Genomic DNA, 25,688 nt, shown 5'->3' on the forward strand with positions numbered 1-25,688 from the left:
CATGAGATGGTGAAGGATTTAGCCCCGTGGGCATGCAAGCTCTCACTGAGTGTAAGTGTGTGAGCAGAATGGGCGGGGTCACCTAAAAGGTGGGTTATTTATTGCTGCTCACCGTGGTTGAGGAAAAGAAGTGGGTATGGGTCTCTTCTGGCTGTTTTATGAACTGAGGGGTGGCTGCTTGTGACACATCTTCCTCTATTTATTTATTTACAAGTCCTTTGCAGAGAGCAGTGAACCCCCCAACTGAATTAATCAATGCTGTCTCTGTGCTGTGTCCCCTGAGGGTTTATGAAGCCACATGCCTAATCAGATATTCTTGTCACCAGCTCTAATCATTTACTATGTATTGACCAAAACCCCCAACAATATTATTCTGAGATTCATTAGGCGACATTGGTAATAAATGTAAATTTGGTGTGACTTTTAGCCTACTTACCGCCATTAAAAACAGGTGTGCAATACTGCTTCTGCGGCATTTGTGGTTATTCTTGAACAGATCGAGTGGGATGCGTGAAACGAGTAAGTAACAATACAATAACATAATACTTTCATATTCGTGCTGTAAATATGATGCATAAAACGTCCTATATTCCTAACTGTTCTGCATGAACGAGTTCCATAAACCACCCACCTCCAAAGTGGAGATAAGACCCCCCACCATGGCCGCAAAATTTGACAAGAAAAACAAGGAGAAGATGAAACCTGCCAAATGTTTGTGGGGAGAAGAGAGCAACAATGGGAGCCTAATCTGCACCCATTGTGTGGATTCTCAGTTGGAGGGAGGAGAACAAAGGGCGCCTCGGTCCCCTCGGAGGGCTCGGCGCGGGACATCGGACACATCTGATCCCAGCCTGGGCACTCCCTCCTCGGGTCCTGTCGAGGGTGAGAGTCGCCGAGAGGGCTCCAAATGAACGATCAACCTCTAGTTCTACCTCATCCGGGTTATGTTGTCCTTTTTGCGACTAGGGGTGATCTCATCGAGGCGCGTGTATGTAATTTGGGTTGTTTATCCCTCCGTTTAATGACGAACAAGAAAGCTTCTTCCTTCACGGAATCGTAGCCTCCTGGTTTACGCTACTGGAGGACTGCCTTGAAACCGACACTGTCAAGAGAGGAGGGGTTGGAGTCTCGGGAAAGGGGGAGTGACATGGGCAACTTGAAACCGTGTCAGATTTTTTAATCAACATTTGTTGGAACTGCATAACACCCAGTCGCGCAGCTTCAGATGCTGTGGGAAGGAGGAGTGGATAGGGAGCGCAGTGGGAAGTTTCGGGGTTCGCTTGTAGCTTCCAGCAGAGTTTTTGCATAAGTAAAATAAAAACAACGACATTTTCCTCCTCTTCTGATGCAAATTTGAGTACCCACTGAATGCGCAAAGGAGGCATACAGAGCTGCACCACTTTCCCAAGGGGTTTTATGGGACATTTGCATCTCGAAGATTCCTGAAAAGCAGTCACGGTGGCCCTGCCTGTCTGTTATCTATCTATCTATCTATCTATCTATCTATCTATCTATCTATCTATCTATCTATCTATCTATCTATCTATCTCTCTCTCTCTCTCTCTCTCTCTCTCTCTCTCTCTCTCTCTCTATCTATCAGTAGTAAATTACATGAAAAACACTGCATTTTCACCGTTTCCCCCGTGCTTTGCGCGTCTATTCTAATCAATGTGGAACTGGTGAGCGTGGGGGTCGTCTTGCAACCCCACAACCAAGAACAGCACCCCTCAATTTTGATCGCGTAGTCCAGAGTGAGGCGAGAGGGGACCTTGAAACGGCCCTGCCTCTCTCGCTCCATAATTGGTTTTTATAGGGGCCAGTGTTTGGAAATTGATCGACGTGAGATTCAGCCAATCACAGAGGAGTTTTTGGTCAACCAATGGGCGGGGACTTTTAAGCAGGCGGTTACCATCGAGGAGGGCGGGGCTTGTAAAACAATGCTACGTTTCATTGCTGAGGAGTAAACGGACGAGACGGGGGTTCTCGCTTCTCCCCTCTTACCCCCCATTTCACCTTCGAGTGAGCCTGGAATGGACTACAGCAGTTCTCCAAGCAACTTGGACACACTTTGCGAGACTCATTGGCATTTTTAAATCGTGTCCTCGCTTCTTTAACATCCCTCACTTTTCCAAGTAAGGACTTTGACTTTGTTTTCGTACTTGTCTTCGGACGCCAAGATGTTGATTTCTCGCTGTTTCTCACAAGCCACATTGTTTTTGGCCGGGCGCGGAGGCTCTTTTGAGATTATCTACGGAGTGAAAACGTGACTTTTTAAAAAAATACCCCCCCCCATGCCAGAGAAAGTTTAGCCGTTAACGGATTGGCTGCAAACTTTGAAACGTGGCTCTTAATGTCGTGTTTCTCCGCCACTGAACCACGCAGATCACAGCCCAAATGCTGCCTTTAGGTTCATTAACATTGCTAGGGGGAACTAACTGTGCGTGCGGTGTTGCGTTCAAAAATACAAAACTGTTGCCGAGTGAGCCGTGTGTGAGAAAGAGATCCTGCCCGCCTGCATATCACGAGTCATTGCTGTAATGTTTGCTTGCAGCATTTGAAGGTTAAGTCCACTTTCGCTCTGTTTTCGCCTTCTAAACATTACACCGCGTTGAAATCACGTTTATGTTTCGACGTGACTGTGCGTTATTCGGTTTTCTTGCGCGGACCCATTCATTATTTTTAAATAACTCTTAAAGCCGCAATTAGTAGCCGCCCTCTTTTTAAAGTTGACTTGTGCATTTTTTGGAATAGTTGCGTAAAAGGCAGCACGATGTGTCCAGCCTTTTGCTTTTACCACAATCATTTATTTTACATTTATTTTGAGACTAAGTGCTGTTCCCAGAAAGCTAATTTACAAAGTAGTTCAAAGTCATTTAAAAACACACTTAAATAATATACAGTATGCATCGACGACGTCATTTGATCGTAAATGTCATTTTAGAGTAGCCCCGGACTAAAATTGTGTGCAACAAAACGCCACGGTGGCTCTGACTAATGACCGCTGTCTATTTACAACTTTTATTTTTTTAATAGGTTCGAAATGCTTTTCGCAATGACTACAACCTTGAGTATTAAATTGGTGTTAAATAGTGAATCTGACCGAAAATGCTTTAAAATATGAACGTAAGAGTTACCATGCGGCAATCGCCGAGTATGTTCATGGCGGCGCGGAGCCACTGCCCGGTGCGTGCTGGTTGTGTTTCCCCGGGAAGCGAAGCCCTTCAGCGGCTGAATGCTCGCTTCGCATCGGGGGCGGAGCGCCACTTTTACGCTAAATCATTGAACCACAAAGCTGTCGATTTATTTAGATACAATCGCGATGAAATGATCTACTTTGAGTTTAACTCGTATAATAGTGATATCAAACCAACAGTCGGATTTAAGTATTTTTCCCTGAACTGCGTCATAGCACATATGCGCCGCTTGCATGATCGCCGAAACGATGAAAAAATGCACAAATTGAAAGTATCTCTTAAAAAAAAATCCGGTAATGTAAATCAAGTGATTGTTTTGTTTTGTTTCTCAGGTCGGCAGAATGGCTGGAAATGAGTCCGAATCTCCCGGACTACTAAAAACATTATTTTTGTTTTTATTATTACTATAGCCCAAACTGGCTTTTTTCGGAATAGTTCACCAATCCGAAAGGACGATTTCTTATCCTAACTTTCCCTGTTGTGGATAATGGATGGCCGAGATTTCGGAGCTCCCCGATCCGTCCACGTCCCTCCCCCGTTGTTGGCGGGGCTCGCCGTGGAGCCGCACCGACTCGGGGCTGCAGGAGCAGCCGGGAGGATCCCTCCTTCCCCCGGCCACTTGGCCGCGACTCACCCGCCACCTCTCCACTCCGGAAAATTCTTACCATCGGCCATTAACCTGCACGGACACCACAGTGAGTATACATTTTTGCTCTACTTCAATGCCAGCACAGCTGCCATAAAATACACCCCTAAGGATTAACTATTAACTTTAAAGGCGGCCTGTTTGTGTCACTTGGCATGCATGTTCATTACTGGATGATGTTATAATGTGGGAAATTAGACCAGATGTCGTCTTGTTTTATGGAGGCGGTGACTGTAAAAATGATAATAACAATAAAAAAAGAAGCCGGGGCAAGTTTGAGATAGGAAAGAAAGGCATGTGTGAAGGATTCCCACGCTTTCGATGGGCAGCACATGAGTGGAAAAGTACTTGGCCCATACAGGAGCACAGCAGTGGGCAGGCCAGAGTGCAGTGCTCTTGGATTGCATGTGGACCATTAAACCGCCATTCATGTTCCAAATGTTGCTTCGCTTGTGCGTGTTGTCAGAATTTGACTGCTCGACGTGTGATGTTGCAGCAATGTGATACTTACTGCTGGCTGGACTGGATTGCGGCGTTTATTATAGTGACAATACATCTGCACGGCTCAGGAACACTCTTCTCTGGGAACATTTTGCCCGTGGCTGCTGCTCCTCTTTCCATTTCTGTTTTGTGTTGAGAAATCTATATTTGAAAGGGCGAGCTGAATGTTCTTATGCGTTTGCTGGAATAAAGGGACTTTGCTGTAAACCATTTAACAACCCCCTTGTGTTATTCTAGCTGATTAGTGAGTGTTTTTGCGTTGCCTGACCAGTCAGTAGATCAAATGCAATGTTTGTTATTCCTTTTTGAGCTAGTGATTTACCTTGTAGTTGCACTGCCATGTCACGTCGCCTCCTGTTATTAGTAATGGAAGTTTTGTATGTGTGCGCATAGTCTTGTGGTCAACCAGGGGAACGTCAGAACCCTCTACTGTAGGTTCTAAACACATGTTGTATGGAGGAGGAGGAAAGGTTACAGCTGTGGATGTGGTTTTTTTTTGGGGGAGAAATGGAAAGTCTGACAAATACTGTCATCGTGTTACGTCCCCCCTGAAGTCATGTAGCTGCAGACAGATATACTATTACAGTTTCTCTGGTTTCTGTTCAAGGGTAAACCCCAAGAGATGCTAATGTTTCAGATGAGCGCCATTCTTCGATCTTATTGTCGAATGTGGTTTGTGTGTAGTTTGTGTCACGTGGGGTACAGTGTATGGTGAAACCACTGAGATGAACACAATTTTTATTATTTTTTTTTACACCGGTTGACTTCAGATTTTTTTTTTTAAATTTGGAATACATTTCAGTAAAACATCAATGGGGAAAAACATGTTCTAGAGTAAATTTGCGAGTAAAGTTAATCTTTAAGCGTACAAGCACAGTCTTAACCGTCAAACAAGTTTAAAAATAAACCATCCACTGTTAATATTTAGATGTAAAAAGAAAACACTCAACCGTAGTGGTGAAGGCGTAATGCAAAGGTGACAGACATCGCTCTGCTCTTAAAAATAATAACAGCCAAAGGTTTACCACACTTCGCTGTACTGGGGTGTGTCAACATGCACGAAGATGTCATCGGCTTTAGAGGCACATTTAGCCCAGAATTCTTCAGCTTCAGGGGCATACAGCTTCAGAGGTAAAATGAACCGAGACCCTCTACGTCTAAAGACTAAAGAGCATTCATTTTGTCACCCTTACTCCTAAACACACACAAACACGCTCACCATGTCGTCAACCATGCAATCAGCATTAGGAGCTAAGAGCTTATTGACTGTGTGTGTTGCGCCATGACAGTTTTTTTCTTCTTCAGATTCTTGGGTGACATGGAAATCATTTCCAGGCCCACTGATTAAAGTAGTGGACAGTTTGTATATATTTGATTTCGCTTTGCACTGCTGCGATACCGTGCGTTTCAAAATGACACAAAATCACTTGTTTTCAGAATCTTTATTTTTGGAGTGACAGTAACACAGCCAGCTTCAGGCAGCAGTATGTGACTATGCAGCCACAGTGCTCTCTTGCATATTGGGAGTGAGAAAGAAATGGTCCCAACCTTTTGTACTGGTCTGAAGCGCAAATAAAAGTCTAACAAGCCCATTTTTTTTGGTTTTGACTAATAAACCTGTGCTCGGCTGATTGCATTCAACAAGGCAATTAATCAATACTGTAGTGTGGATTATGGACGAGCCACCAACTATACTATGCAGCTGCATTTAATTACTTTTAAATAGCGGTGTAATATAGTTAATATGAACACAACAGCAATCTAAAAATATTTGGAGAGACGGAGGCAAGGGTAGTTAGCAATGGCAGGATTACGTGAGATGTGCTTGTGCCCGTGGAGCCAAATTCCGGCATGGACCCACGCTTGTGTCCCGCAAAATATCTTGGGCAGAAAAGGGAGCAACAATGCCCTGGTCAGTGAACGACGTGTGTTTGGCTCCATCTAACTATTGGTCAGTGCTGAGGAACTAGTCGTAGGACATGCCACACCAGGAGTGGGAACGATGATCTTTTTTTTTTTTTTTGTTCGCATCGTTCGTCGTATTAGAAAGATTCTGAATCGATTCAGAGGTATTAAAAATAGATTTTTAAAGTTTAAATAAAAAGCTAAAAAACACTGTTGTCTCCTGCATATTGCATTTTCAAGTATTAAAATGCAGCTTACGCTAAATCATATTAATACGTTTAAATATGTTTTTGTAAATGCATTGTTATAGGAGAATTTACAGACATTTGTTACAGAAAATGCCGCCATTGGTACTTTTTGAAAGTTGTGCTGACACACTATTTCAAACCAGGCTGCCATGCCACTTTAATAACATTTAAAGTGTGAAATATGAATCCTTGCTCTTCCTTGAGTTCTGCAATCGTTTTAAAAAGATGCCAGTGTTTTACATAGAGTATAAAATGTAAGCCAGTGTAGGGATGCATCCGAATTGAATCGTGGGCCTCTGAATTGGAATCGAATAGAATCGTCAGGTACTTATTGATTCTCACCCCTAAGTCTGCCTTACATTTACTCTATGAGAGAGATGTTATTGTCATCTGTTTTCTCTGGCATCGTTTTTCTTCCACTACTAACTACTGTGCAATTGACAAAAATAATGGGAATAAATCAGCAAGAAGATGCCACAGCACACCTGCTTCTCATCAGCAAAACAATTTATGCATGCCAGGCAATGTTTGTTGTGGTCGCGAAGCGTCCCAGAAGCCAGACGACCGATTGAGTATGTCACACTGAGTGGGTACGACATGTCAAGACAACTCAAAATCGGCCACAACGCGCTTCATTTGTCTGTGACACATCTGCCGGGTCAAACTCTACTACGGTACATTTGTGTAGCCTACTACATTCATGTAGCCTGACCTCGACATAAGAGTGCCTCATTGTGTGTAAGAGCCCTGCCACGGCCTGGTGGGATATAGTCCTTACACCGGAGGATTGAGACTGGTATGCTTTCGTGGCTCAAACATGTAGTTATTTGTATATGCATGAGAAAGTTGCATCCATTTTCCCAGGTCATAGCAGTTAATTGTATTTGATTGACAGTTGAGCGAGGCATGACATGCCTACAACCTTTCAGAGTGGAGAGAGTATCTTGATTTTTTTTTTCACCATTTAAAGAAGTGTATTTTTTATGTATTTGACGATTTTTTAATTATTATTTAATTTTGGCAGGGTTGTTTACTATACTCTGTGATGTGTCAAATTTAGAAGAGGTTCATCTTAGCTTTACACTGATTTTAATTGACGAACTGCTGAGTCAAATATGTGTTTTATCAAGAGGAACACATATGCCCCTAGTGAGGATAATGGACAATTTGCAATTCCATGGTTTTTCATCTGATATCACTACTTTGACTGATGTTTTAGTTTTTTGGCATGTTTTCATTTCAATACCGGTGTCAAGGTTCTTTATGCATTCTTTTGGTATTACGACAACACCAAATTGAGTCACATATATACAGTATACAAAATATATATATATATATATTTTCCATCTTTTGCTGTGAAAAGGACTTAAAACATCTTGCATTGTGTGGACAATGTCCAGGTGTATTCAGAGGGAGGGCTGTGAAGTGAAATTGATCCAATCACTGGTCCAAAAATTGTCCCTTATGAAACTGTGGGATGTGTTTGTGTCTGCTCACACACACACTAACCCTCTCACTTGCTGACTCTTTCCCTCCGCATACTCACCAGCCCACACACCAGCATATGAATCAGGTCGTTTGGCTTTATGGCTTCTCTTCAATATCAAATCCCTACAGATTACATCAACCAAACAGGATTCAAGATACCAGTCCCGTGCTTGCAATAATAAAACCCTGGCTTCACAACATGACAGCTATTTGGTAATTGCAAATGGTAGTGATGTTACACTTTTCATTACCACAAGCAGCTTGAATCCAGAACTCAAAGCAAGTACCCAGTGAGTAATCAAATTAGTTAAGATGGTGTTTTTGTTGCATGGAATTGAAGCTTTTTTTTTTTTTGCACTCCACTTTTGTAGCAGATTGGATTAGCACACCCTTACCATGGTTTGCTTTAACATCCTTTTGCAGTACCTGTGAAATCTGGCATTTTCCAATCTTTTTTTTCCATGCGTCTGGGTCATTCAGAGGTGTAGTATCAGAGCTCTCTGTAGAGCAGTGCCAAGAACGATGTGTAAAGTTTAACACCTGACATTCACCTCTCCCTCCCTGCAATGTAGAAAGCAATTGTTAGTGTAGTATTTGCTAGTAGTATTTAATACACACCAGATGCTGGCTCTGACGTCATCCTGCGTCTAATGATCTGATTTGTTGCGTGATACGTGGCTGCATTAAAAGGCACACAGTTGTTGTAATAACTTGCTTTGCTGGGTTCTGTATGAAAGGTACAGTTGGATTAATATGTACTTTTTATTTATTCCTCATTAACATCAATTTTCTGGTACTGTATGTTGGTGTAAAAGACACTCTTGATTCAACACTGCCCGCATACTTGCAGGTAGCTGTGTATGTCACAGGTTGGCAAATTACGAATTATATAGAAAGAAGAAAGAAACACACCTTTTGATTCTGAGCTTTTTAATCACGAACAACTTTTAAACTATAAACAATTAGCTACTTTTCCCACCAAGTCTAAAAGGATGTGATTTGAGTCGCTGTTTGTGGCTATACATTTTCCTCTGTCTAACGGAGGTCTGCTGAAGCCTTTCGTCACCAGATTGAGGCCATCTGTCCTGCTACCTCCCTTGTGCATGGAGAGCAGCAGATGTAGGACCTACACAAATGTAACTACACTGATGAATGGGCGAGACAAGGCCAGAAAGTCCCTATTCACTGTTACTGTTACTAAAAAGCTGGAGGCATTTGAAGGCTATTTTCTAATGCATGTTGACAATCCAGACAGTGTTTAGTTGTGCAATTTACAAAAATGACCTATTTCCCAGCTTTGGCAACACTTTCAAGCCTTGATGCTTACTTGCATTGCATTTCCCTGGAATTGTGATTCCCCCCCCCCCCCCCACCTTCTAAATGACTGCTGTGGATGTGGTGTATGACATCGCTGGTGAGTAATGAGTGTTGTGGGTATACTTAGTATTCACATGACGTCACCGACCCCCACCTATCGACCCGGCAGTCCTTTCGTGGGGCAAACAACCAGCAAGACAACACAACCAAATGCTGAGGAGCACTCGTGTTGCTTACTACAAGTTACTTTGATTCATTCATTTGTTCATTCATTCCGGATTGTCACGAACCGCTTCACAATGGTGCACACGTGTGCTGTTCACGAGTGCAAAATTGGGCGAACAAAGATGTGAAATGGTAGTATTCACATGCCGTCATTTGCCCTACATTGTGGATGTCGAATGGGAACAGCAAAGAAGTGTCCAGAATTACAAAGATACATCGAAAGGGTTTCCAACCAACAAAGTCTACCAAAGAGTGTTCTGACCATTTTGATTAAGGTAAGTGTCATTGTAAGATGGTAAAAATGCTTTTACCATAATGCGATTGTGATATATGTGAGCCGCTAGCCGTGTCTAGCTCTGGCTAAAAATAGAATTGTGGTCAAGATGTTCGATTTTGAGATCTCTCCAAATACCCTCCTTAAGGTCTCTTATTTTCCTTTCCCAGCAGACCAAAAGTTGAAATTTTAATTAAAGTGTACGAATATTAGTGATGAATCAACAATGTTGTTGTTGTTGTTGTTTTCGTTGTAACATGTTAGCGCCAGTAGCTAGCGTGTTCGGGGGAACTAGCTACTTGGTTTAAAAATAACCTGAGATTCTTCACCTCAAATACACAATTGATAAATGCACATAGCAACCAATAAAATCCGACAGTACACAAGACGCAAGAATGTCCGTGTTTTGAGAGCCATCCTACCTTAGAGCATACATTTTCTAGTCGTCCGTTGCGGGCAGTATCGGCAAATGTTTGTAATCCAATCGATTCCACTAACCAAACGTTTCAACGTGTACCGATGCAAAGAGCGTCAAGCTAAATCTTCTGCATACGTCTTGCTTACACAAGTAACGTTTGAGGAAGTGGAGGGGGGGGGGTGACATTAGTCAATAACAAAATAACATTTGGTGTAAATTCAATAGAAGCAAAGCTGACTTCGCTGGAAAGTTGCCCGACCCTGAGGGGCGGCCTCGCGATCCCGTGACTTCTGTATAAATGTATAAATTCCAGATGCAGATTCAAACTGCCAGGGTGTCAGTTGACTTGGAGTAAAGCAATTGTCCGTTACAGCTGTTTTTGAAATCAAGCCAGTCCCAATGTTTCGGAGTAGCTTGTGCATGCACAAGTGACCAAATGATTATTGGAGAGAAGGAGCAGCCAATGAAGGTGTTGAGGTGTGGGCTTGAGAACAAACTGAAGAAAAAGACTCTATTGGCTTGATGTCCCCAAGGTGGGAAGCATCTTTTCTTCTTCTTCAGGGAAGAAATGTCTTGTGTGTGGGAACAGGAGCATGTGATTGTGCTTATTGCTGCTCGGGCCCGGCGTTTCCCCCTGGGACGAGCTGCGTAGAGATTTATCCTGACCACAATGCACTCGCATACAGTCAGATGAATGTGGTAGCCCTTCAAAAGCTCTCTCTTTGTGACTCACACATGCATATCGTACTTATGCACACCGGTGAGGTGTTGGAGTGCAAGTATAATTCATGCAGCTTGTAGGGCAGGACTGTGTTGTCTCAGCCAATACCAATTTGTCTTCCACGCTGCTTGGATAGCGTCTGTTTACGTTAATATTAATGTAGTGAGTGTGGGTGTTTATATGTGAGCAAGGCACAGTCGTCTCTGTGTGTGTGCGCGCAAGAAGACGGAGGACACGTCCCCTCTCAGATAAATTGAATCTTTCAGGAAAGAAAACAGGCTCTTTAAGGGTAAGCACAAGGCACCGCTGCCCTTCTACAATAAACCTGTCAGAGGCAGACAAACGGCACACAAGCAAAGCTCGCGCATACAGCTGTCAAACATGAGACTGATAGACCCGCGCACACACATCGGGCGATGCACAAATAAGCATGCTGTAGCATGTTGAAATACTCAGTGCATTAGCTAACTTGTCTGCTCTGCCGGAACAATCCCTTAAATGAAAAAGGTCACATGCAGAGTGGTGGCTTGTCTTTATGCTTGCCTGGTGAGTCTCTGCATGTCCCCTTACAAAAGGTTGCATATTTGGAGTAAGACCCTCTCGCACTACAGTGCCAATGTGTAGTGTTGTGAAAGCGTCAGGGAAAAGTGTTATTCCGGCACATTGATCCTTCCTTTTGTTTAATCAACAATTGGCTGTCGTCTTCGCACTCCACGCTGTTTCTATTGTACGTCAACTGTACAAGCAAATTCCACACTTGTTCGACACTTCACTTTGTGAACATGCTGCTGGAAGCACGGCGGTTCATTAGTATCTGCTCTAAGTGTAAGTCGTGTATGGTGATAGCTTTGTGTTAATCATCATTTTTGGGAAGATTACACTGCGGTTGCTGACTTGGGGGCGGAATGTCCGAGGTCTTAAGAATTGCTCCGCAATCTTGCAGACCCAATGCACATTGATTAAGGTAGTGTTTAACCTTTTATTAAGCAAAGGCGCACATTTCACACTAGAAAATCTATTGGCACACCACCAGGTAGAAATGTCACTGTATATATACAGTGCACTGAAATACACATGCTCATTTGATACCTTCTGCTGTTGCATTTAATAGTTCCGCCTGCGGCTGTCACTATACATAGTTGCCATGGATAGATAAACAAAGATGCATTATTTGCAGACTTGCAGTTAATAAATTATCATTTTTTGGAACGTTTACATGAAATTGGATTGGATTTTACACGGCACAATAATGTGCCACAGTGCAGTAGTTGAGAATCACTGGACTAGATAAAATGATGATTGCATTGTAGATGTAAAGATACTGAACTTTGAAGGATAAATCATTTTGTGACCATGCTTATGACTTGGGGGGCTGGCTGGTAAAATGTCAGAAAACCATTTTATTTCCTTCAAATACAATAACTAGTTACAGCATGTGTGTTGTTTATTTAATTTATACATATCTTTAATTCCAAATAGCTTGGCGATGGTCATGCATTTATTTATTTTTTTTATGCCAGAGGAGACGTTATAACATGTAATGTTTACATGAAAATTTTTATCAGCGTCATTTGTTTTTAATCTTGACAGTGTAATTTTTTAAATTTTTTTTGTTATTTTTATGTGCACAAATCGTTATCTATAATTTATTTATTTGTTTGTTTATGTCTTTTTTGTTTTCAAATAGTTCGAGACCACATAAATGCAAACGGTGTTCCAAAGTTTAAAGGATTTTTGTTACTTAACACAAGCACGCGCGCACACACACACACACATGTTGATTTGATGATGAATCACAGAAGACAGTCATGACTAAGCTGCAATAATATTAGCAATTTTTTGCAGTGGATAAAGGAAAATGTGTTTGAGTATTTTTGTGTGCTCTCCTTATGTTCTAATGTACATACAACGGTTTATAACTACTGCAACTTCGTCATTGATGATCGTTTTTGTTATCTAAGTTTTTCTCTTTTGTTCTCGTATTGTGTGTTAGCATTAAGCTAGAAAACAAAAGTCAAACAGACAAGATAGATTGCCCTTGACAGAGGCCGATGCACTACTGATTGAGCTTTGTTTCCAAAGTATGTGCACTGCAGGAGATACTTGAGATACCAAGACGGCTTCACTGCTGACATACTAAATTATTTGATTATCAGCTGGGAAAATGGTCACCGCTGTGGTTTTAAATCATTGTATCAAAGAGCAGCAAATGGCAGTCACAGATAATCTAAAACATATTTTTCAGTAATGCCACATACTCAGTATGTAATCGTTTCAGACTTTCACACGTGAATGTCTGTGTTGTAAATCTACATCCGCCTTCTCTTGTACAATGGAAAGAAAAGGTTCTTGTTACGTTCACCAGTGGCACTGTGTTGCTTGGTGGTGGCGGAGACTGGAAACAGAGCACAGTTTTTATAGTTTGTTTCTTCTTGGAGGAAATAAAAAACAGAAATCAATTGATCCCCCCACCCAACACACACCCACACCCGCCAAAATCCCTCCAACTACTGATGGATAACAGATGGTGTATGTGTGTGCGTGTGTGTTTGTCTGTGGAGGACTTTCCTGATGTATATTTTTTGTTTACTTGCATCTTGCTTTTGTACCCATTTCAATATTGCTTTTTTTAATGATCAATTTTTTGTTAAATCATTCATTGATTTGTGCACATGTTTGTTTCCCCACCAAGTCCAAATCACTGATTCCACTGTCGGCAATTGGTTAGGCAGCATCTTTCCCCGAATTGATTTCCAACAGACCTTTCAGTCGCTTTTATCGAGGATCTGAACACGGAGGCTCAGATGATGCTTGGAGTCAGAGCATGTTTCCTGGCAACCCAATCACACCAATATGGCAAAGTAACAATCGTGTGAAGTGAGAGCTGTTTGTGTGCGCGTGTGAAGTGAATGGACTGGGGTGGGAAAAAGATGGGATGGTGAAGGGTTGAGAGATGAAGGAAAAGAAAGGCTTGGTAGAAGGCCAGAGAAGTAATTAGACTAATTCCAAAATATTTAAAGAGATATTTTGGCTGTTGTTTCTGGAGCGAGGAGAACAAATGTTTTCTCTTTTGCTATTCCGTTCCCTTTACTTTTGCCTCCACTGTGAAGAAAAGCTAAGATGGATTTTAGGATGGTATTTCCCCCCACTCGCCACAAAATTTCTTGAGTTGTGTCAGAAAAGTCCCAGGACTATATCTGAACCCCACTACTCAAGCTGCAAACTACGAAATTTGGACCAGATGATCAACTAAGAAATCCTGCTGCTTTGCTTAATTCAGTGCACGAGAAGAAGCGAGAGCTGTGGCATGAACTCATGACTGCTTCACCGTGCCAACATGCTTGCTCACAGTGCCCGGAGCATCTGACAGTTCCCGACTGAGAAGAATGTCGCTATGATAAAGCAACCTCCTTATGCCCCCAAACTGGTTCTGTGTGATTTTCCCCCATCCCCACCCCTCTTTCCCAAGCTCAAGGGCATCATCAAGAGGACCCATATTGATGTTTTTTTTTTTTTTAAGAGCTCAGTATTGTTCATTCGGTAATTTTACCGATTTGACATGTCATCATCATTGCTCTTTTTTTGTATTTATTTATTTTTTATTTATTTATTTTGTATGTACGTGTGCATGTGTGAGTGTGTACTCATTAGTTCACCTAAAACCTATTTAAAAAAATCCCATACCGTTCCCCTAAACCGAATACTTCAAAATCCAGCTAGAGTCGTGAGGTTGACAGGAGACTTGAGGATGGATCAAAGAAAAGAAAGGAAAGTGAAATCCAGCACCGACCAGACATCACCTACTACCCACCGGGTTACAAACCAGAGTCTTTCACCAACCCCAGAAACATCTAAATTCCAATTCTAATTCCATTTTCAAGATGTTGACAATATCAGTTTGGATTTTAAATATCTTTTGGGACACCAGTCTTGGAACTTTTTGACACACCTTTTATGCGTGTGTGCACACATGGAGCCTGCCTGGGCCTGTAGGCAGCTGTGATGCTAAGAATGATCCATACTCTACTGGGGCAACTGTGCTGCTTTACGTGCCGTTTTTTTTTGTGCGACCCTGATCTTTGCCCTGAAGGAATGTGATCTGCCGAGGAATTAAACCCACTCGGCAGCTGGTGATTGGCTGCACCGTGTGTAAAAAGTGTGTGACTACATGCTACAAGCAAGTTGTGGCTATATTAATCCCTTATACTGACCTTACATTTGCTGTATTAGAGAGATCTGTGGCAGAGTTTTTCTTTCATTGCTAACTACTGACAAAAGGGAATAAATGAGCAAGAAGATGCCATGGTAATGGCACATCTGCTTCTCACCACAAAGAAAATGTGTGTGTGTGTGTAAATGTCACTGAATACTGTAGTCAAGCTCCTGCTGTTATGTAAGAACAACAAAAAGAATTTTGTACTGTTAAAACAATTCATTGGCTTAGTCTAAACATGTTCCACAAAAAATGGAAAAATCCCCACAACAATATTGGTAATTGTACAAATGCCACCCCACACACACACACACAAAGTCTCAGGAGGAAAACACAATGCATTTATTTTGGGTTATAACGGTGCTTCTCAGTCATTTTTTTTGTTACACTTCCCCAGTGGGGTTGGGGTAATATATATTCAGCCCAAACTCTCTGCTGCGACTATAATACTGGTATGCTGGTCTGTAAAATTGTTGTAAGTACACCGCAGCGGAGGAGCTAATGGTCCTGGTGCAGTCTCTGACAATGAGAGCGCCACTGCCACTTACTGTAGTGGATGTGCAATTACACTTTATTTTAGTACGGCAACAAATAAATAAATAAATCCCTAGGGTCACACATGCCCCCCTGGCATCGCACCGTGCCCAAAGGAGGCTCACCACCTTATTTGAGAAGGACTGTGTATTAGGGATGTGAATTGCCTAGTACCTGGTGATTCTATTCGTATCACAATTCATAGGTCACGATTCGATACGATAACGAATTATCCCGATACGAATCTGTAAATTGATTATTGCGATTTTCTTTTTTTTAACTCAAATTTAGAAAATACTAATCAGTAAACTTGTACATGTACACTGTAAGATTTGTATGAAAATGTATTTATCTGAAAATTCAAGCTTATAACTGAGCCGCTGCATTTAACAAACAGGTTGCAGTCTGTTTCATGTTTGAACAGCACTGAAATCAAATATTAAGACTTAATGTTCCATTACTATAACATTCTTCCATGCTTAAAGTGTAAATCCTAACCCTAAGTAAGACATTATGTTGAATATTCCCATAAAAAATTGATGTTTAAAAATCGATTTGGCCACATATTAAATCGATTCGAGAATTGCGCACTGTAATATCGCGATATATTGCCGAATCAATTTTTTCCAACACCCCTACTGTGTATAGTACAGCAGCTGTAGTTACAACAAACACTTTTCTGTTCCCTCTCCATTACACATCTTGTCATTTTTCTTTTCCCTTTTCCTTTTTGTGTGCGTGAGTGTGCATTGTGTGCCGGTGTTTAAACAAAATATGTGCACTTGGTGGCCACACGCCTCTTTCAACGAGCGTTCACTGAAAATACAGAACTGTTTGCACATGTTGGTGATCATACGGCACGCGCACACACACAAACACTGAACGTTTACTCATGTGGCAAAGACACACATACAAACTTGGAGCCACTTGACTAAATCTGTGTAATTGGGCAGTGCATAGAAGGAGCCACGATTCCACATAATGCTGAATGTGAGTGTGCAGGTCTATGTTGGTGATTAATTGGAAATGTGTATTTATTGGCGTGTCTTGAATCTTGATTCCCATAAGATAGGATGAGTACACACGCAGACTTCTTTCCCCTACCCCCATGTGGAAGAGGCGAAAGCACCGTTTCCCCTACACACATGGATAGTTTTATCAGTGTAATGGCTCTGCGCTGCTTTTGGTTAATGGTCTGGTCAGGGGCGTGGCGGGGTGAATGGTGGAACACCTCAGTTAAACGTGAAACCTTTTTCGAGCTCTTAAGATATGCGATTGGAGGAAGCAGCAATAGTTCAAAGGTTCAAAGATTGCTAATGGTCTGATAGTGCTTGGATGAGCCTACTTAAAAATAGCCTGATAAAAGTATCATTGCTGAGTCGAGGGTTTCTGTCTTACAAGGGTTAGGTTTTAAACGTTGTTTGATTTCAGCATTCTTTGAACAGTGCGTCCTGCATGTGTCTATAATGAGGTTAGCGTGAGTTAAATAGACGCAGTGGACATCATCATGGTCCAACTGATGCCTGTTTGTTATGATAATCAAGTTAGGAATGATGTCTGCTGAATCTGAAATAAACCTAATAAAACCGAATAACATTGAGCCCTAAAGGGAATACTGTGTAGCCAATAGTAGACATAATAAAAGGCTACACACATTGCGCTACACACATCGAACACAGTTTGTTTTTGTTTTTTTAATTTAGATTCGGTCACAAACCATGACCAAACTGCTGGCATCATAAAACCTTAACAAAAATTCAACATTACCTCACACATATTGAATAAGTTTACCACAGGTAAAATAAAACATGTTCTTGAGCTCAACTTTGATATTGCCAGATGTGTTTTAAAGGGGCAGCAATTGGACCTGTGGATTTCTGTGATTTTTTTTTTTTTCATCCCCTGAAACTATTGATTGAATTCTAAATTATATGACTTTGACAACAGTTTGTCGTAGTGTAGTGTGAAAAGCTGGAATGGTTGACACCTAAAATGTCTGCGATACACTCAAACTTGTTGAAATGCAAATCCTTGCAGCAGAGTTTGGCTCAGCTCAGCTCAACACAAGGTGCCCTTGTGTTAAAAAAAAAAAGAAGTCAGGTTGAGTTAAGCCTGATTATTCTATATTTCCTCTCAATAAAGATGTCATTCCTAGAAGAGAATGTCACCTTGTGATTAAATAATTTTATGTCTTAAAAAAACAAACAAATGTCGTCTTCTTTCACATGCTTACATCCTCAGCAGCGATTCATACCGTTAATATGTATTCTAAATAGTACTGTCTATTGATTGGCTTTGGCTGGTTATTACTTTGTTAGTGGTGGTTACTATGGTGACTGACAGTCCTTTTTTTTTCCAGGTGATGCCTTCCCAACGGGATCCAATCCCTTCCTGGCTGGTTATCCATGCCCCTCCCCCCTGACCTCTGACCCCGCATACAGAACAGCCAATCCCAGTGGTTTGCCTATGGCTCAGCTTTGGGCATCACATGCTCACGAAGGTAAATACATGCAAGTCCATCAATCGGCACCATAAAAGACAAATGACGTGGCGTTGCCGAGAGAGTGCTGTCACTCGGCACTCGCCATTTGCCCCCAGAGGCCTGTTCTTCTTCCTGGTTGTCTCATCACTTACACCCCCCCCTCCCCCCCGCCCATTTCTCTGCTGTTAGCTCTGCTCCTGGCTCTGTCCTAAATGTGTCTCACTTCCTCTTTCCTGCAGTCAGCCAGTCTCACTTTTTTTTTTTTCACCTGCCACAACTCGCTCTAATGTGTTATCGGCTTTTGTTCTTTTTTTAAAAAGCCCCCTGCCCAACATGCTCTTCAACTCCCTCTCCTGCCCCACTTTTCAACATTTCTCTCTCTCCCTGACCTAGCTTTTCAACACAAATGTGTATGCATGTATGGATGTATGAGTGTCTTTGTCTCCTCCTGGGAAGTCTCCGTCCTCTGTGCTCTCCTTCTTAAATTTACTAAGTGATTGAATGTGTGTGCCCTCTTTACTGGTTAGAGGGGTAGGAAGCATTGAATGAGGCATGTCTTGCAAGTTGCAATGGCATCTGGGAAAGGCTATACTGTAGTGGTTCTCAAATGGGGGTACCTGAAGACACTCCAGGGGGTATGTGAGATTTTAAAATATATTTAAAAAGTATATGTAAATATTTCAGAAACATAGTAGTTCATAAAATGTATTTTATATTCAGTAGGGTATTCAATTTCAGTGTCCTAAAAACCCAGCATCTCTCCCATATCAGAATGGTTCTACCCAATTTATGCCACCTAGAATCACCTGTCAATCACGTGAAAACTTTATTTAGAAATGCAGTTAATTATTTCTTTTTGAGAACACATCTTTACTGCGACCCCAAAAGATGACAATTTATGTTGCTAATAATGTGTATGTGAACAAATCTTTATTTATAATTACATTAATTAGGTATTTCTGTTTTTTTTTCTCGTTATATCTTTTTATTTCCAAATAGTTCGAGACCACATAAATACAAATAGAGTTCCAAAGTTTAATAAATCAGACAATGATGGTACATCACTCGGTTTTAAGTCATTTTTTTTTCTTGTTATTTTTAAATCAGAAATGCTTTGTGCTAGTTGGCGGGGAGTACTTGGCTGAAAAACTTATTTTTTGCAAAAAAAAACAACAAACCCTGCTGATTCAAGAGGCCATACAGTAGATACAGATATAAATAAAATCCTTCATGGCCTAAAGGCGGTTCGCAATGCCTGGTGCCTGGTTGTAGCAGCACCTGAAGGTAAAAATTGGAAGCATTTCTGGGCAGCAGCTAAGAGTCCGATTTTGGATGTGGTTTGGACACACCCACGCGTTACAGGAATTCTCTATGAAAGCTGTGAGGGATGAATGCTAGATGTTTGCTGTGTTTAAAGGAAGCTTAGTGATAAAGCTACCCTGCATTAATTTGCCCTCTCAGTCTAACAGTGCCTTTAATATTTCCACCTCACTGTGCCTTCCTCCACGCAGCAGCACTGCTCACCTCTCAATTTCTGCCTCTCACAAGACATATAGACATAGACATATTTACACGCTGGTTCTGCTCTTCAGCGTTTCACACTGGAATGGCTGCGACATCTTTCGAGATGCTTTGGCAAGGTTTTTCTGGGCATGTGGGAATGTGTGGCAACACCAGTTAGCATAGGCATTACAAACAAGCACATTGCTAGCATGGAAATAAAGGGAAGATACTTTTTTTTCTCCTATATTAAGAACTGGTCTCTGAGAGCAACAGCTGGCTCCGAGGCAGATTCGAGCCCACTGCTGACCTCACGTATGGAACAACTGAGAGCAGGGGGAGAAAAAGAAACAAGTGTACAAAGTCTGACATGAAGTATGCCAGATGTTGTCATGCTCAAATAGGAAGCTCAGATAAGCATTCAGACTATGACCCCAATTCATTTTATTTTCCTTCTGTGCTTAGCTTCAATGAATGTGAGGCCAATAATTTAATCAATCTTTTTTGGCTTAAATTGGAGGGGTCGAACAAAAAAAAAATTAACATACACAGTTTTATAAACTGGTAAAATCGCTGTAATGCTGCGTGAATATGGGAACTATCAAGTAGCCGTATAGGATGAAGGATATTGTATGTTTATGAAAGCAGCAATCCAACTTTGAAACGTGATGTGTTGCTTTGCCAGGTAGAATGTTCTGTAATCAGGCCAAGTTTCTTAAGTGGTTCTAAGTGCAGGCATATTCTCTTAAGTGGATCTGAGCCACAACTATTTCTTTTAATCAGTATTTTCTCCTTCAGGCACTCAAATATTAAATGCTGGGTTTGAAATATATTAAGTATGTATGGCTGGTCACTCACTTTTACTAGCCTGGTCGCAAGTCTCATTTAAAAAACATTTTTGAGGCAGGGCAAACATGAGCAGACAGACAGTGGAATGAACCAATAAGTGAAAAGTGGACGTAATGACGGAAAAGCCACTTCCTAAATATTTTGATCAGGGCTGTGTCCGATTGTCCGCCCTAATCCCTTACCCCCTCATTCACTATACTGTATAGTCCGGCACTATATAGTAGCCTAATATATAGTTCCGCCACTCTGTTTGGCAATTCGGACAGCCAGTTAACTGCTTGCTCCTCGTCGAATACCACGTAACTACCGTCCGTACCTGTCATGATGCAGCAGCGTACAAATCTCTGAATATTTATTGTGAATAAAAAAAAATTAAAACTGTATTTTATTTTCGTAGTGTATAGTTAATTCACCGATTTGCTTCTCATGCTTGCAGTGTTGCTTGCGCCATTTTTTCCCCTACTCTCAATGAATTGTGGCCTTTTGCTGCATTCAAGGAAAGTGGGACTTGTCCGACTTCATACCAGGAAGTGAGCACGGGAACGCCCCTTTGAACTCGTACATTCGAGTTGCAAAGCCGGAGGGAAAAAAGGACACCAAGTCACCGGCTTCAATCTGACGTCACTCGACAATGGCGACCCCCATTGAGAGACAGACCGTGAATGGCAAAACCTAATTTACAATATTTTAAACAGATATTTATTTATACAGTATTTATGTACTGGTACTTTAATTCAGTTATTTGAAATAGGTTCACGTAACACAACGTGATTTGGAATGACTGCGTTAACCAGAACAACGAACAATTTATCGGAATCAGCCATCTTTGTTGTTTACATTTGCCTCGAACACTTTGAGGTCGGAACTGTGACAGTTAGAGTGGGATAACTCTGACTTCCCACCTTCATCAAATTAACCAGTTGATTGTGCATTGTGGGTAATTTTGAGTGCCCTACATTTTTTCTTTTGGACATTCAGTCACCCCTACAAAATGGCGTGACCCAATGCACTATATAGGGAATAGTGTGCACATTCAGACACAGCTCTAGTGTAGTTGCCGTAATTGGAGAATACAGTAAACATGGCTGACATTCTGCGCATTGTGGAATCACATTCTTACCTGTGAAATGTGCATTTTTCTCCCAGTCGTATTAGTGCAACCGTGTGCGATACACGGTGGCATTTTTCACCATGGAGATAGAATATAACGTGAAAATGATGCAAAGAAATTGGTGTGTTCAAGTTAGGCAAACTTAGCTAATGGGAACGTAAGATGGCTGCCGGTGGCTTCACTTTTTGCGATTGCGAGTAAATACAGTAAATACTTCCAGTGCCGTCAGCTGCTGGCGTTTTAATGGCTGTGTTTCTGGTCAATTGAAACAGAGTTAAATGCCAAATAAAAACTATTGTCGCTCCCGTGCGCCATCTTGAAAGTTATATGAGGATAGACTTCCACCGCTGAAGAGTGACATTGCTCGCGAAGAATATGTCCCAGCAGTTTGTTTTGAACAGAGATGAACAGCGGCCAATGGAGCCTGTCCAGACCCACTTTCTTACTTTCAAGATAGTGGGTGTGGCTTGCCTGGCTAGCCTTTTACTGCTATTGCAAAATGGTAAATGGGCTGTTTTTTTATATAGCGCTTTAACTACACCATATGGTGCCCAAAGTGCTTTACAATGCCTCACATTGACCCATTCACACAAACCGATGGTTGGCTGCTGCCAAGTGAATCGGTGTTCCGTGTCTTGCTCAAAAACACTTCGACATGTTCACCAGGGGTGAGGATCGAACCCACAACCTCACTGATGGGAGACGACCACTCTACCACTGATCCATGTCGCCCCCAATTGCAAATGAACCTGTAATATTATTGTGTTGGAGGACATGGGACATACCAAACATACTAGTAAACATTCTGTATTTCGACGCCTTCTTAAAATAATTGCCTATGTTATTTTTTTTCAGACTTTTCAGGAAACACAAAATAATGAAACCATATGCGTCATGAGGAGATGATTTAGGAAATTTTTTATTTTTTTGTGTGCAAAAAATGACTTGGGCAGTTATTTTAAGAGGGTGACACTTGACTTGGGCAGTTATTTTAAGAGGGTGACACTTTGTAAGGATGATAGGCTATCATTATTGCTATGATTAGTAAAAGCTTTTTAAAAAAAATTTATTATTATTTTTTATTTGTATTATTATTATTATTTTTAAATCTGTTGCTTGCCTGGCTATTGTCCAAATTTCTTAGTGGGCTCAAATATGTATATTCACCATTCAAATTAAATGAGTGCCAGGAAAAGTCTTTTTAAAAAAAAAATGTTCTCAGAGAGCACGACAAAATTTGAATTTTTGTGGTTTCTCTTAAAGGGGAAGTCAACCCAAAAATATTCATTACAACGCACATGTTCTATGCACCTTCACTACACAACATTGTGATTAATATTGCCTTTGTTGAATATGAATTAAACAGCAAAATCCAACCGTTTTCATCCATCTCAGGATACGACCATTTTGTGACATGCTGTCAAGTGAAAACAGCATCACAGTTGCTCACTCAGGTATCAGGTAACAACCAATCACGGCTCAGCTTCAGAAAACGGGTCAGCCATGATTGGTCGTTGCATTTTGTGTGTGCACGTTAACAAACGTCAACGAAAAAGAAAATAATCTCCAGGTTTTTTAAACAAATGTGTTGGAGTAAGCTTAATTATGTTGAGCACTGTACACAATTGAAAGTGGATTAAATGGACCAGGGGTGCAGTTCTGTTGTGCTATTTCTAAACATAATCAAATGATGCGTACTGTTTATGTCTCTAGGCTACCCTCTTCCTGGCAGCCTGTACTCAAGTCCCTACCTATCATTGGGGCACTTGGACCCACCCTCAATCTCCCAAAATCACCTCTATGAATCCCATAAAGGTCAGTCACTGTCTTCCTTTTTTTCCCCCCACTCTAAATATTGCTACTGTGGATGCACTCTAGCATCTAATTTGTCCTCATGCCCAAAAGTGTGCATTTGAGGTTAGTGTTCTTATTTTTGTTTCTGTCTGTTTTTAGAGAGCTTTTTCCTGCCAGCTGCTGTTAGCCAGTCACCCCTGCACCCCCACCCACCATCTGCTCCTCAAAGCACCCTTTCCAGCTCGACTCCACCCCAAAAGGCATCCCGAGACGCGGGCAGAGAAAGGTCCTATCGGGGGGAACGTGAAAATAACAGAGACCGAGAGCGGTCACGGGAGGAGCTGCGACCGCACAGTGTGGTGGACCTCACGCTGGATGGGAGGAGTGAGGAAGACCGCCGCGGGCGCCATGGAGATAAGGAGCGAGAGAAAGAGAGGGAAAGGGACACGTTGGAGAGAGATGGTTGGTCGCTACATCCGCACCACCATCAACCAAAATCAAGCTCTCAGCCCGCCACAGGGGAGGCCAGGTCAAGGCCATCACCTGTGCTCCCCTCCTTCCCTCCAGGTGGGGGCAGAGGCATGAGCAGGCTCCTTGGACACGAAACGGACCGAGGGTGTCGGGAGGGGGAGGCGGGCTCCAGAGCCCACCATCACTCTAACGCAAACGCTAATAACTCAAACTTGCTGACAGCGTCTCACTCAGAACGACAAAGGAGGAATGACTCGACGCAGGCAGGGACACTCCACTTCTCTTACGCCCTTCCTCCTTCCCTGCAGCCCTCCAACACTTCAGTGCCCCTCCCCCACACGCTCAGAGAGAGAGAGCAAAGAGTCAGCGCGCCGACATACGTACCTTCTGTGGAGGTTTATGATGAGCGGGTCGGGCCCATCCAGATCGCATCGCAGGCCCGCGACAAGCACGGTGACAAATACAGAGACAGAGAGCGAGAGAATGATAAAGAGCTGGAACGGGAAACTTACAGGTTTTCGGAGAGGAGCCTGATAGAACATCCTCGACTTTCCCAGTCTGGTGACTCGGGCAATCATCGAGAGGAAGGTTCTATCATTTGTTCCAATGGTTCGATTGGCAAACGAAGCCAGGACTCTTCTCACTCTTCCAATCAATCACGGTTTAGCCCGGAAGCGCGCGACATGTCCAAACACTCGAGTCGTTTGGGCATAGAGCGGTCTGGGCCGGAGAGAAATTGGAATTCCATCAGTCCTTTGACCAACTACGCTACCAATCACATGGCTGCCCTCGCCGCCCAACACGGACACACGCAGTCTTCTCCGCACAGTCAGCCGTCACACACACAGATTTCTCATTCCCCCCACACAAACAACCGTCCCGCCACTAACGCTAACTCTCAGAGGCATTCCCCGCAAACGCACGCCACCGAGCATGGACAGAGCCGCACGGGTGAGGAAGGGAGTCAGAGGCTCTACTTGGACCCGTCAGCCCTTTACCGACCAGGAGTGTCCGCTGGTGGAGAGAGAGCTTCTGGCCCCTCGGAGGTGTCAGCCATGCAGAGTCTCATTAAATACAGTGGCAATTTTGCTGCTGAGGGACCCGCCTCTTCCTCCAGGCTCACGGCGGACACCCGAGGGCCCTTCGGAGGTTTGGCTAGTATTGTGATGGAAGGTGATCGAGAGCGGGAAAGAGACAGAGAGAGGTCAGTTGTTGGCTCAAGTACTTCTGGGTCAATAAGGGTGCCTCCCCAGATGAAACGAGAGCAGGATCGGCCCGACAGCGCCCGCTCCTTTGGTCGAGAGATTGAGGGCGAGGTGCGCCACCCTCCTGTTGGCATTGCTGTTGCTGTGGCCCGGCAGAGAGAGAGCACCAGCAGTAAACAGACCACCGCATCCTCAGACCCGCAGAGAACCCTGCTGCCAACAGCTATTAAAGGTAATGATTGTTTTTTGCTGGGAGATGGGGGCAAATCAATGTTGGGACCTTCCTTTTCCACACCTGTGCATCGGAGATTAGTAACTTCACATCACACATTGATGTGCAATTTAGAGGGATATTCAAGACCACTTTTTTTTTCTTCCCAGACCGATACCAGTACGTTACAGTACTCTTCAGTAGTCGCCGATATTGATATAACAAGTACTTTTGATACATAACATTTCCTCCCTAAAACAATGACAGATAATAATAAATCATTAGTTAATTAATAATAAAGCCTTTACTAGCTTCTTCCACTGCTATATACAGGGATGTGATTTTTCCGCTAATTCGCGGAATTCCGCTTTTTTTACCTCC

At 42.5% G+C, this 25,688-nt stretch overlaps 1 protein-coding gene across 1 annotated transcript in view; it reads left to right on the forward strand.

The window, feature by feature from the left end:
- Window positions 1-1,947: 1,947 nt before the first annotated feature.
- The window catches only part of tnrc18 (trinucleotide repeat containing 18), a 65,554-nt gene continuing 41,813 nt past the window's right edge, over window positions 1,948-25,688 (forward strand). The window contains exons 1-5 of the mRNA XM_077555897.1: window positions 1,948-2,132; window positions 3,527-3,889; window positions 18,044-18,184; window positions 23,340-23,441; window positions 23,580-25,328. Of these exons, the coding sequence (XP_077412023.1) occupies window positions 3,682-3,889; window positions 18,044-18,184; window positions 23,340-23,441; window positions 23,580-25,328 (2,200 nt within the window). The 5' untranslated portion in view covers window positions 1,948-2,132; window positions 3,527-3,681. The remainder of the gene's footprint in view (window positions 2,133-3,526; window positions 3,890-18,043; window positions 18,185-23,339; window positions 23,442-23,579; window positions 25,329-25,688) is intronic.

The sequence above is a fragment of the Vanacampus margaritifer genome, chromosome 2, assembly GCF_051991255.1.
Source record: "Vanacampus margaritifer isolate UIUO_Vmar chromosome 2, RoL_Vmar_1.0, whole genome shotgun sequence".
In the NCBI taxonomy this organism is placed as follows: Eukaryota; Metazoa; Chordata; class Actinopteri; order Syngnathiformes; family Syngnathidae; genus Vanacampus; species Vanacampus margaritifer.